Genomic DNA, 15037 nt, shown 5'->3' with positions numbered 1-15037 from the left:
TTCTTTATAGTCTCCATAGTTTTCATATAGCATAACTTATGTAGGTACCATATTTCATGTCAATCGGACCCTTCATGTTGTGTGATTAGGATAATTTACCTACGGTCAATATTGGTCTACTGATATTATGATAGGCAGCTTATATTGGTTTATGAATGTTAGTGTGTTTATGTGAGTGTGTGTCAGTAAATTTCAAAGGTATACTTTTAATTTTAATGGCATTATAAATATTTTAACAATACATTGAAAATAATAATATCCTTTGTTTTATTTCCATTAATACAACGGGCAAATTATTATAAAATAAATTAATATATTTAAACTTACATAAATATTAAATATTTACCATAAAGGTTAAAAATGGACCATAGTAAATAATACTAAAAAGGTAAGCTATAATTACATAGTTGAAATCAATATACGAGTTATTGAGTGGTGTAATCTACTATAGTTGATATGTAAAATTAATAGTATATATTTTTTACAATGTTAAAGATTACAAGTATAATTAAATGTTTGTCGACTGAGTAGCTATTTTTAGCCTTCGATAGTGGTTCAAACAGCGCTAAATTGAATAACAATATATTTTAATTAGTTTATGATATTATTTCAATTCATTGTTATTGTGTTACCGATATCTTCGTTTAACGTAGACCATCCGATTCTTTCTGCTTTGTTCTCATTCACTAGCCAATGTGATAGTGGTTTGAAGTATTCAATCAAAGGTTGTGCATCTATTTCACTAGATTTTCCTCCGGTAAGAATTTTCATAACTTGTGGCCACGACTTTGAGTATCCCATAGACATTACTTCACTAACAAAAATATAAATGTACAGTTAACACTCAGAAAAAATAAATATTATTTTATAGTTTTTGAGAAATAACGAAACTAAGTAACATAGGATACATGTCGTACTGTAAATAAATATATAAATAAATAAATAAACAAATAAGTATATATATATAAAAGATTTATGATTAAATTATAGTTATTCAATTTAAAATAATTACCGAAGGAAAAAGTCTTAAAATTGATTAATATTAATGAATCTCGAATATTCTTAAGTATATAATGTGTGAGAAGAAAAAATCTATTTATTCAATCAAAAATATTACTAATTACAAAACCTATGTTCTATGAATTACGAGAAGAGGTGTATTATCAAATGTATAAAAATTTGATATTTTACATAAAATGTAATCAGGAAGTGTTGAATTTTAATCATTTAGATATTGTACTCGTATTATTAATACTAAATTTGACCTATATTAAAGTTTCATCGTATTAACATTTTTCAATATTGAATCATTATCTAATAGAACGTTATAATAACTAATTATTTATTATTTGCATAACAATTAGATTTTTTTTTTTTAAATCCTTCTTAAGTTATTTAGGTAAAAATGGAGTTTGTTATTAAAAACGTTTTTAACGAAACTGTATATAATTTTACAGATGTAATAGCGTATGAAAATGGTTAGTAAAATATCTGATAATTTGAAAACTTATAGAGAACGAAATATTTTTTTTATGCTTTGTACTCTATTTGATTAATAGTTTTCTATATTGCATAGCTTATTTTAGTACCATTTAGCTGTTAGTACAATCAACTAACGTAATTGCTATAATTTGCGTACAGTAAATGAATGCAAAATAAAAACGAGGTTTTTTGTAATAATAATGTAATTAAATCTTGATAGTAAACTTTTTCAAGGAATCGTTAAGTTAGTTAAATAGAGGTTCCATTATTTATGTGTAGTAAAAACAGTAAACACATCTAAAGTTTATTTAAACTACTTCCCTACTGAATAGTATGATTTTAATCATTTTATTTTCAAAGACATAAATATCAAAAGATTTTAACAATTATATTTAAAAGACTGTTACATTTTTTTTTTTTAAATATTCGTCAATAATTTTTGATGGTTGACTGCATTAATAATTTTTGTATAATTGAATATACGGTTAAATCAATATATATATATTGAATACCAATATTTAATATTCAATATTGATAATGTTGAAACCAATAATCTATTTTGTATAATACAGAATACATATAGGTATGTACAACAAACATTGGGACAGATAGACGTTATTAAATTGTAATTATGTAAAAATGTAGTCTTTAAATCAACTAAATTATTGTTTCGTTCACATAGTAATCCTGAACAATTTCAGCCTAACATTAACATATTAACCTCATGAATAAATGTCGGTACCTTAGTATTCTGCCAGCTTCTCTTGAACGGTATATATCGCAAGTATGTAATGGACCAACATGTCCTGATGCTTTGCACAAGGCGTCGTGTATTTGAAATTGTAAAATTATACTGATAAAGTATCTGAAATATAAAAGAATCTTTATAGTAACGACAACTATAAGTTTGTTAATGCACTGTTATAACCAGAGTTCGTGAGTTCATGCATTTGCATATCAATCTTGCAAAGTTGTATTTAATGCTAGATGACATAGAAATCCATTTCAGGGTACCACGGTTAAATACATGAAATCTTATTTTGCATGTTTTTGCATATTTGACATTTTTTAATATATTTGTCATATTTATGCATACTTCTATTTTATCAAGCATATTATACAACATTCTATTAGAATCTATCAAAAATCTAAATGGAAAATATATATATTAAAATAGAAATTGTATCATCTTTTCTTTTTTTTATCTTCATGATACTCGTACATTTAATGAATAAATTTGTTTCAAAAGTTTCAGATTTAAAATTAATTACTGACAAAGACGTATATTATACGCAGTTCATAAAGGCTCAAGAATAGTATTAAATAGTATTTAAATTTCTTTTTTTTAATTATGACATAAAAAAATAAAATATAGCTACAAAAAAACGAATAGATAATTCATGTTATTTCAAAAATTATTTATTATTTTTTTAAGTAAGCATTTTTTACGTGCATAGTTATAGATATTTAGTGCATATAAATGCATATTTTTTTTAACTTTTTAAGGCATACTTCAAAGCATATTTTGCCAATTTTAAGTGCATAAATGCATTGTTAGGCATTTTTTAGGGCGTGAAATTATGAACCCTGGTTATAACTATCATGAAATACAATAATTATATTTTGAGATCATTAACGGCCATATTAGTTTCAACGCGTATAACGTACATATTAAATCGTCTCATTTGTGATTTATAATAGTTTGATTATACTTCTTAAAAAACAATAGTTATATGTAATATATATTTTTTTTTTTAATGTAAAAAATCGCAATAAAATAACTCCACAGGTAGATTAACATTGCAGAACATATAGATTTTCATTTAGTTGAGTATAAATATTATTAGATAAATTAAAATTAGTACAGCATTGCTTACTTAAAATTAGAAATCCTAAATCAAAAAAGTAATTTAAGACACGATAAAATAAAAAATATATTAAATCCAAAGGTCGATTGAGCTACACGCATGATTAAAAAAGTTTATCAATTTTGGTATGAAATATTATATCATATGAGTAACATAAATATTACAACCGTGTAATTTTATATATGTCTTAGATTTCGAGAAAATAAGATAATATATATAAATTGGTTGTATAATGATGAGATGTTCTTGTTTTGTATAAATTGTTTGGAGAAAAATACCTACTTCTAAAGTATTTGTAGTCCATTTAATTTTGTAAAAATATAATACACACTATTTTCATATGTGAAATATTGCATTAAAAATTACATGCAAATTAGAAAATAATTATTATTTTAAATACTTTTGATTTTCTTACTTTTTATTTTTATTTATAATGTTGATTTTAGTATTTAATTTTTCAAATTTTCAATTTTATACTGGTAGTTGACAAATATACCTCACTTTAATTTGTCATTATGAGTATTTATAGTTAATTAGATATTACAGGTATTTTTACAATTTTTATAAATAAAGTTTTTAAAATTCCAACTTATTTTTTTTTTATAATAATCTATTTTATATAATATTTATGTGCTATGTGAGAAATCGGAAAGCTAATTGTTGAATAAAAAATAATAAAAATATTCTACTTACAAAATATATAAATGCATATTTTATTTATATTACGTTAGTCTTTTATCATATTTTATACTCTCCTGAATTTTGCAAATTATTAATAAATTTTAATTAATACAAAGTATAATAGCAGTGTACAGTCCATTACATTTTATATCTGTACTTGCAATGTATTTACATTTTAAGAGACTTATACAAGTGATGGGTGTAAAAATCATACTTCAATTACATAGCTCTATTATTTAGTTTATTAATAATATTATATGCACGTGAAGTATGATTAAAATTGGTCAAGACAAGATAATAAATATTGTACATACTTTATATATGAAGTATCGGCAATAACATGGTATTTTGAGCTTGGATCAAAATCTTTTTCATCTCTGGCTATTGGCGGAATAATTCCTTGGTATAGTAGTTTTAAATCCCACCAGCGAGCATTTAGATTATTCACGCCCTTGGAGAATACACTCCATCGCCACTATAATATTCAGTTAATTAACGTAAACTATCTACATCTTATGTATATTGTATTAGCAGGAACTCTTATAACAATTATACGTTCAAATTAATTAACAAAATGCAAAAAGTGTAGAAAATGTGCCACCGAAGATCACACGGGTTCTTGAAAAAAGATAAATTATATTTAAAAATTTGATTCTCTTTCGAAGAGTTTATTTTTTAGAAATAGTTCTCTCTATTATTGATATAAAATCCATTTGAAAGATGATCAATTGCAATCGAATCATAGGGATTCTAAATTGATTTACAAGTATATGCACATATTTTAAAACATTTTACATTTTATCAGGTGTGACATTTGAAACAACATTTTTAAAAAAAATATATATGAGTAATTTTTAATTTTTAGTAGATTTTGTTAAAATGTTTTCACATAAAGTATTTTTATTATATTTTAAGTATTTGTTACTTTGTATAATTTCCTATTGGGAGGAGAAGATAACACTTATACTTTTTCAGTAGAAAAATCAAAGGTCAATCAAAGGTCTAAATCAAAGGCCAATTTAAAAACAAATATTTTAGGAACCAAAGACTTCGTGTCTATTTAAAAATTTGAAATTTGATAATACGGAAAAACTTATTTGATAATAGACACCGAACTTAAATAATTTTTTCAGATGTCTTGTTATATATTTTAATCATACTAGTATTTTCACCAAACTGAGTACTTTTAAATTAATAATTGAACATATTTTTATTTTAAAAGGTAAGAAATATTTAATATTATGAAAGAATAAATATATATTATATTAATATAAAATACGACAGCATATAAAATACTTTAGCAATTTCGAGAAAATGTCACACTTAAAAATTAATTTATTTTATTTTACCTATAGTAATAAAATACATCGATCTAATTTCTTTAATAGTTGATGTATTATTTATTCTAAAATCATTTATATAATACTTGTAAGTTAATATTTTTTTTTACATCTTATGAATTACCTAGGTAATAATTATTATAATAATACGAGTATAATACAATAATTTTCAGTCAGTTATTTACTATTGTTTAAAATGAATACTCACCAAATCAACTGAGTAGGCAAAAGGTAAATAAGCAATTTTTTCTAAAGCCATTTCCATTAAAAAATTTATTTGACTTTCTAAAAAAAAAAAAAAAATTATATACAACTCAATAAAAATTATATTTTTAATTATAATGAATTTCACCATAGTCGTCGGTTATATTATTCAACAGTCCAATTCTATGTAAATGTCGGGGTGTCGAAACAGAAAGAATAATAGAATCACTTAATGCTTCATGAAAACCTAAATATATGAATTTCTTAATCTTACTTATTATTTTCAATATAAGTATAATCAACACAAAATATAGTACGAACCTGGATTTGCCCCTTCTTTGAAAAGAATTGGCTGATCTGAATAATGGAGATAATACTGAATATGTGCCATTTCATGATGGGTTGAAAATAAATCATCCATTGAAACTTCAGTACACTGTTTTATTCTAAAGTAGTGCAATTTAGTATTAAACTATTTTTAATGGTCAACAATTAATTTACACGCTTAATGAAAATTTAAAGCTTTGAAATAACGAAAATAATAAGAACATGTCAATGTTAGGGTCAGAATGTTGATAAGTTTTCTAACTAAAGATGAGCTATTTCTCAAATCTCAATTTTATTATGGTACTACTAGTAAGTATATTATGATGAAAGTTTCCAAATAATGTAATTTTTTACTTATTAAAACTTATTTATTAGTTTTGAATTTAGCTAAACTCGTTAAAGAATAAACTATTAAAAAATAATATCATTGATATCCGTCGTAGTTTTCAAGGTTGTGTTTAAACATTATTATCTAGGAAGGTTCAATATTTTTATTACTCGGTATTTCAAATGTATTTCACAAGTTAATACATTTGGTAATAATTAATTCCATAGAATACATCGAAAATAAATTATATAAATAACCCTGGCAAATATTTATGATATTAAACTTAAATTGTATAAAAATATTAAACAATACTTTTTTTCTAAATTCATTGAAATTACGGAGGGGAAGGGATTTAAACACACCCTTCTCCTAGCCAAACCTCTAGCAGCATTACTAAAAGTTTATTATTTATTATTATTTCTCTTGTATTACATTACTAAGCAGATTACCAAGTATGAAAACTTTAAAACTTTAAATCGATAAAAAAAAAAAATCAATAATAAGCTGATAAATAAAAGTGCATTTATTTTATTTATTTTGATATGGCTAGATATTTTTCAGGTGTAATAATTTCATTTTATAAGTATACAAAATAAAATAATGTGAGTATAATATATGTGTGTATTAATTACATATATATGTGTATTAATTTACCTGTAGTCATATTTATTACAAAAATCCCAAGCTGATGCTTTACACGAAATTGGTCTATTTGTTGGCTTTTCTAAAATTGAATTGTGCCAAAATTCCACTGGCATTGCTTTTAAACCAAGTGATGTAAAAAATTCTTCAGAAATTTGGAACATTCTAGAATAAATTATTACAATCAACAATAATAAATTATAATTATAATATTCATTATTTGTTTTAATTCTTATTATTAGATTGAAAACCATTCATAAAATTAAATTCCTTTTTCATATTTTCAATTAAAATTCAAAATTTTTAAATACAAATCAATTGTCTTTTTAAATTCCTTAAATTAATTATATAAGATAATGTTTATATTCAACTGAATGTTCTCACGTCTAGTTTTGATTAAATTCTTTCAAATATTTGGATTTTTAGGTTTGCTCATACATAATAATGAATTATATGAACAGATAAAAACTAGTTGTATGAATATGATATATTATAAAATATAACTTTTAATCCAATTAAAAATAAAAAAAAACTTTTAATCATATGGAATTCTAAATAAACTTAAAACTTGGTTAAATGGTAAAATTTCCAAATCTTACAATCAATAAGAGTTTAATTTGATTGTGCCATGTATTTCTTTTTAATTTAGTATTGGTTATCTAACTTATGTATTACTTTAAAGGTGTATATCCTTGACGTAACATTTCACTGGAAACATCAACACGCTTTTTTCTTGAATATGGAATCACTAAATCAATTATGTTTTTCCAGTTCTGTGCCCACATGTTACCTAGCGAAATATAAAAAACTATACAAACACAATGTTATTTTATAAAATATGAACAAAATGAACGATTATATTTATAAAGACCATTCATATTAATTTGTTTCACTTTTCAATTATTCATAAATTAGATTATTGTTCAAAAATGTTGTTTTTTCCAAAACCTCTATTAAAGTAAAATTGACTCAAGGGAGTGTTGTGTTACAAATTTTATTATTATATAAATAATTAATTTTGTATTTAATGAGTATTTAGTTCATTATTATTAATTTTAAGCGATTAATAATTTATAAACAACCAACCTAGTAGATGTGCAGGAATTGGTCCATCAGCTCGAACTCTGCGAGTGCCGTAATAAGAAACTAGTTTTCTGCGAACATAGGCGTGGAGTTGTTTATAAATCGGTTCTATAGATATCCACAAATTTTCAAGTTTTCCTTTAAAATTTGCATCTTCATACATCGCTATTTGATACTGACCTGCATCTTCAAAACCTACAGAATTACAAGAATCATGATAAAAATATTTATCGTGCATAAGTACGTTATAAAGTGTCAGGCTCTGATTTTTTTTTTTAATAATTTGATTTGGATAAATTAGAAGTTCTTCAGAAAATTCATCAATTATGATATTTTAAGTTCTCAAATATAATTAATTTCCAACTATAAAAATATTATATTGTGAATAGAAGTTCCTGATCAAAAGTAGATTATTATTAGAACCACAAGCTTTGTGGTTGATAAATCGATAAATAGATCGTTTATAACTCGATCAATTCTAAATGTGTAAAATTAATATTTTATGTAATTTCCTAATCTATGATCAAAATTTTGACTAAACGCATATTGCAATATTATTACATTTTATTTTTAGTATCATTCGAGTTATACCTATTGATTTTGCTGCTTCGTTTACCAATTCCATGTACTTTATATACTTAGGCCGAATTTCTGGTCCAATATTAGCCCTCCACGAGCGCCAGGTGTACAACAGTTCTTCAAAATCTCTTGAGTTGGCCATCACTTTAACTAAATCTTTTTGAATTTTATTTTTAATAATAATTTTATTATTTAAACAATAATTTGTTATACTAATTACAAGTGATTAATTAATACCTGGTTCAAGACTAAGATCGCAGTATGACGTAAATCTATTATTAAATGGACATATTTTTGCTTTTGCATAAATATCTTTCATTTCATTTAAGATCGAATGCATCTATCAAATAAAAATAGATATATTTCAAAATAATGAATATGAATTACATTTTATTTTATTATTTTAAAGCAGATAAATAATAATTCATAAAGTCAAAATATAGTTGCACATTGTTTATGTATATTTGTTGTGTCATATTTGGTTAGGAAAAGTGAAGGGTTAACTTATGAATTACGGAAAAAAAAAAATTTTGGACCGTAATTTTTATTATTTAACTATATAATTATTAGTCTTAAGCCTCTATCTTAGATTATTTTATATGAATGGAATTTTTTAATATATTTTTTTCTAACATTAAAATCTGCATACATTATATTTCAAACTATCATATTAAGAGCAAATTTGTACTCATACTAAAGTAGGTTATCATAAGAGATAAATGATAAATTAACAAAAATTAAGCAACTTCATGAGTAGGTAGTGTGTTTATTACTTTATTCTTGTCTCAATAAATACATTTTAAAATATATACTATAGTTGCCACTAACCATTAATATGAAATTGGGGTTTTTTTAATATTCATCTTTTATATTTTATTAAAAATGCAATATGTACTTAAAAAATACATAAACATAAGCTAACAAAACATTTTAGTTTTCAATTTTACTCACTTTAAATGTATATGCATACAAATAAAATAAAAAAATTACCTGATTTATTTTTATATCGGGCACATTTGATTGACCCTTCAGAGCCAAAATTTTAAGTTGTCTTTGTATGATAGGATCCGATATACGAGTCCACATGAAATCCGAAGCCTTCCTCCAAGATACTCTATTGAACTTCGACTGTAGTTTTTGTTCGTCTATCTTTGTAATATAAGTGTAACAGTTGTAAGGTTTAATACAATAATTTGTTTTAAAATGAAAACATTAGAATAGTAATCGTGTGATTATCTGTGATTTAAATTATTAGTTGACTATTTTACATGTTTATGTACCCATATGATTATATTATTATAAATATACATCGAGCATTAATAATTTATAAGCATTTATAATCGACTCCACGTATACATTTAAAATAATTTTAAGCTATAGTTACGAATTTAGTGTGAGGGTTAAAAATAAGCTGTAATGCTCAATACAGTATTGAAAATAATTACTATTTAAATTAATTTAATGTATTGAGGTAAGATATGCACATATAAAATTTGTTATAAAAATAAAAATGTTTAAGTCATAGACAATATAAATTACTATTAGTAAATAAACGGTATAACTAATATAAATCACTAAACCTACATTAATTTACACGCCAATGTAGTCAAGTAATGAGAACTCAAAAACCTCAACAACTTGAACTAAATCTGTTGATCTTTTAAAATATAATTCATTAATATTATTAATCTTGATGTTTGCATTTTTTTGGTCATTTCTTCTTTTAATACGACTCGATTCGGCTATAATTTGGAGTTCTTTTATTTTTAGTTTGAGAAAAATAGTAGGTACTTTGACTATAGTAATTTATTGTTTTATTTATTAGATTGTAATTAAATTTATTGTAAAACGTGTTTAAAAAATTGTGAATTCACCATTTGTTTCTTATTATATTCCGTTATATTTGTTGCATATATCCACTGGGCTGTTGTTACTCTATTACACAATGGTATTGCTTCATTTTCCCATTCACGAAGAAATTGCATTGCTTCATCCACATTTGTATTATGTCCCTAAGTATGATAAATATTTTTATAAATACCTATTATTTATTTGAAATATTTGTGAGTGCTGTAATTTATTTTTTATATAAATAAATTAAAATAAATTTACCAAATAAAGTATAATACTGATAAATTAAATGTTTATAATATTGCATATTTAAAAAGTTAAAGTAATAAAAAAAGATTAAAATAAATATTGATATTAAAAAATGTTAATTAACAGTATAAGTGGCGTAAAATTCCACAACAATATTTTAACAGTTTTTCTTTTTCACATTTTTCGATTAATCTCAATAAAGTATCGATTAAATAAAATGTACCATCAAATAATGGATTTCAACCTACAATCTTTGAGTACTACTAATAAAAAAACTATTGGATTATATTATTTTTCAACACATGAATTGTAAGTAATTGTAATTGTTAGATATTGATCATGTTAAATTACATTTTAGTAAAAATAATTTTTTTAACAATTATTGTGAAGTATTAAATTATCAGTTTTTGACATAAGTATACGCCATTAGATATAATTATAATAATTAACAACTTAAGAATAAAAAAAATAATTAAAATACGTACCTGAATTTTTGAATAATCTAGCCCCAATGAATATTTTATTAAAACTATTGTCAAAATAACAAGAGTTTTAATAAATATATTAGTGCTTTCCATTTTATACTTATTTTACGTTATGATTGTGCTTTAGAACATTTCAAACCTATTTTTTTAAAAAATAAAAAAAGTTATTCAAACAATTTTTTTTCTCTAAAATATTTGAAAACTATGTTAACATTAATTAAAAATTGTTAATAATACATAAATTGATAAAAATTAATTAAATTTCATGGAACAACGTATGTATGTTCTGTTTGGTTCACAAATGGCAACTGTCAAAGTAAAATTATTTGAACGCATTTCTTCGAGTCTCTATTGTAATAACTTGTATTGTGATCATCATCTGTAACGGACAGCAATTACATTATATTCTTGCCGGTTATACTATTTTCGCTCGTTATTTAATTTGTATCTATCCTTACACTTTGAGATACTCAAAAATGAAGTTTCATTTTTTAAGTTGTAAAATAAAAATGTTCGTTTTGTAAATTACTTTTTTAGTTTTCGAGCTATACCGATTAAAAAAATTAATAGTTATTAGTTAGTATATAATGTATATTTAATATAAAATATAAATAAGATTTACAAAAAGGTTTTTAATGAATAAATCAATCAATAAATTAATTAGGTTCTAATAACTAAAAAGAAAAACACGAATATGTAATGAATTTATTAACTGCACAAGATTTTAGACAATGCAGAAATATTTTCAAAAACATAAATTAAAAAAAAAAATATGTTATCACTAATTATTATTATAGTTTGTTTTGGTCGGTATTGATTTTCAACAATTCTACAAAATAATATTTACGAGATAAATACAGGTAAATTATTATCTTTTATTACCATTTAATATGTTTAGTCACAAAAACAAATAATATTTTATAATATAAAATTACTATAAAAAAAAAAATGTTTACCTCACGAATAGAGTGATTATAATAATAAAATCTCATATTTATAAAAATAAATAAAATCACTGAGATCTACACGTATACGTTCAAAATAATTTTTGGCGCCAAGGATGTATATTCTTTCTGTTTGAGTAAACATAATACGTAAAGGTGCGCTGGAGATAAATGGTGGGGAGCTCTGTCCCCCCCCCCCAACGACTCACTAAATCAAGCAACTAGGTACCGACAGAGGTAATTGTTATAGTAAATATGTTTCCTTGAGTTGGAATCATTTAAGTATTCGTTTTGTTTTTTAATCTTCGACATAACTCCCGTGATTGCTACGGTGTAGAAATGTCGATTATAATCAGTGGTAAATTTTACTTGTTATAACAGTATTATATTAATAAAATGCGATCACTATCATACGTAAGTAGCTTCACCAGCACCTAAGTGATTTTAATGGAATATACGTCAGTATTAATTTCCGGTCACACATTTATCATTCACTGGCTGTACTTCAAGTCAAATTGCATTAACGTATACATAATTACAAAGTCTATAATTACGTCCAACAATTTCACTGTTAACCATTCCAAATACTGCTACAGTGTCCTCAGTATGCTGTTATACTGGTAGGATTGAGATGTTTTCGGAACACTCAAAATGATCCGAAAACGTCATTCTTCGGTGGTTGAGCAAACAACTATTTTAATATTATTTCGGGTAAATACATGGGTAATGATGATGATAATAACGGGTAAGTATAGTGTACACGATAGAACGACCGAGTGATTACAACACACACGTTTGACGTTTCGCTTTGCACATGTCGTCTCGAGAGAGTGTTGAACTATTATTAAAAATTTGAAAGCAATGCTAAATTTGTATATTGCGTCTGTTATGATAATCAGCAAAACAGTACTGGTTTGACAGTGTGTAATTGTTATCGTTCGAAGGCAATTTATGTACAGAAGAGCTGTGCCTTCAATATTTTAATAACAGGAAGTGTAATTTCCTGCAAATGTTTATCGGCCTGAAACACAGATTAAGATGGCCCTACTTTTGTGTTATGGTTCTTTAGCACAGTACAATACCGTTATAATTTATAAAAACAACTACCTAGTTTGCGATGGTTTACTTTTAAATCAGGTTACACTTGCATAGTACGATTTTATTTTTATTTATTCATCACCGCAGAAGTGTGTTTTGATTTAAGTTCAAACATGTATGAAAATATATATTTACTTTTTTACAATATTTCTTTTTAACTGGAAAGCAAGAGTATATTATTTCACACGTCAAAACCAGAAATCACACTAAAGTATATGTTTATTTATTTCAACTAAAAAAAATCAATAATTATCAATAGTCAAATAATTAAGTACTTTCGATAAATGTTTGACGAAACAGCGAAATATCCAATGTGTTGTATTAAGCATAAAATACAATATACATTTTTTTTTATAATAAAAAATTAAAATTTTTTAAATTATAAGTCTCATAGAATTTAAAAAATCGTCACTTAGTTTAGTTAATTTATAATAAAAAATACGAGTAATAATTTCTGTATATTAATAGACATGTAATATAGGAAGGTATATTACTTAAGTATATTAGTTTATATTAATTGTATAATTTTGTATAATACTTATTTATATACATAAAAATATTTAAAGTAACTGTGAAATTATTTATCATACATTACTTTTGAATAAATAAAATAAATAAAATAAAATAAAATAATAAAATATAGTTTTCTTTTCTAAATTGTTCTTCTGATTCACTATAAATAGATATTTTATTCATGTAAAGATTCAATTATGAATTTTAAATACATATTCAATAAAAAATTTAATGATTCTCACAAATCTTTTTTGATTTCATAACAATTTAATGACATTTTTTGTTTGAATTTATAAACCTAATGATGTACTACAATTCAAACCAAAATGTAATAATTATAATATAATAGGTAATCTAAATTAGAAAACTCTATAAGTACTTCTAAATTGTTTTTAGTAAACGTAAACTGTAAATAGACAAACACAACATGTTACGTAGATCACGAAGTCCCATAATATTTTAATTAATTTATTTTTATTTTATGTTGTGATTTATTTTATATTCACAGTACAAAAACGAGAATCTAATGTTAGGTTTGGTTAGAAGGTATTGGATGTTGGTTTAGTTATTAATTAGGATGGGTTGTATATTTTATTTTCAATAAAAGGAGTACTTATTCTATTTGTTGTTCGTATATGACTTTCGATTACTTACGTGTTTAAAGCTAACTGATTAATTTTTTAAAATATTAATAATTTTAATATAGCTAATTATGTATGTATATACTTTGTAAATACGAATTCAGCTTAAATTGTTTATATTTTATATGCGATTAATTCAATATTTAAATCATAAATAAATAAAAGTAGTATGAAATGCCAATTTTTTCGGAATAAATATTTGAAACTTCTGGAGCAATATTTTACTCTGATAATGTAATAGGGGTAAATAACGAATCAAAAAAATTAGATAACAAATTAACTTTGTTACTTAGAATCTAAAATTAATGACTAATGACTAGGAATTATTTCAGTATTAACACAAATATACTCAGTGTAAATAAATGCAGTTGGAATGGAAAAAAAATGTTAATACAAAAATTTTTATTAACCAAGGTGCCAAGATGATATTTTTCTTTAAGATTATAAATGATGATAAATTATTGTTTACGAAAAATAATTTTAATCGTATCTATTAATGATCACAAAAGTTAATTAAAATATTATGTTATTACATTTCATCAAAAAGTTATAAATTTAATATTAAATTAAAAACAATTGTTATAATTATAATATTGATGTGATAAAAATATTGTTAAAATTATTAATCACAGTGGATCCTTGATAATTTAAATCGGCTCGGGGCGAAAAAAAAAATTCTAGTTATCAAAAATATTTTATTATACAATAAAGAGGCATTAATT

At 23.6% G+C, this 15037-nt stretch overlaps 1 protein-coding gene across 1 annotated transcript; it reads right to left on the bottom strand.

Moving 5' to 3' along the window:
- Positions 1-368: 368 nt before the first annotated feature.
- On the bottom strand, positions 369-11212 carry LOC112688264 (angiotensin-converting enzyme-like). The gene is made up of 15 exons (XM_025561368.1): positions 11120-11212; positions 10409-10546; positions 9525-9683; positions 8772-8874; positions 8547-8690; positions 7959-8150; positions 7548-7662; positions 6885-7037; positions 5897-6021; positions 5724-5822; positions 5580-5656; positions 4346-4506; positions 2225-2347; positions 633-814; positions 369-565 (listed from the first exon to the last, which is right to left on the bottom strand). The coding sequence occupies exons 1-15, from the start codon at positions 11210-11212 to the stop codon at positions 465-467; spliced, it is 1965 nt and encodes a 654-aa protein (XP_025417153.1). The 3' UTR covers positions 369-464.
- Between the last annotated feature and the right edge of the window lie 3825 nt (positions 11213-15037).

Source organism: Sipha flava, unplaced genomic scaffold (genome assembly GCF_003268045.1).
Source record: "Sipha flava isolate LNK unplaced genomic scaffold, YSA_version1 385_pilon_pilon, whole genome shotgun sequence".
NCBI lineage: Eukaryota > Metazoa > Arthropoda > Insecta > Hemiptera > Aphididae > Sipha > Sipha flava.
This window is presented reverse-complemented; position numbering and strand designations above follow the sequence as displayed.

What these genes read in the sequence shown, in the direction of transcription:
- LOC112688264 (XM_025561368.1), bottom strand. Translation starts at nt 11,212, where the DNA reads ATGGAAAGCACTAATATATTTATTAAAACTCTTGTTATTTTGACAATA. An exon ending in TGTAATAAATATGACTACAG is followed by an intron (nt 6,022 to 6,884) that starts GTAAATTAATAC and finishes GCACTACTTTAG; the next exon opens with AATAAAACAGTGTACTGAAG. An exon ending in GCCGATACTTCATATATAAA is followed by an intron (nt 2,348 to 4,345) that starts GTATGTACAATA and finishes TTTATATTTCAG; the next exon opens with ATACTTTATCAGTATAATTT.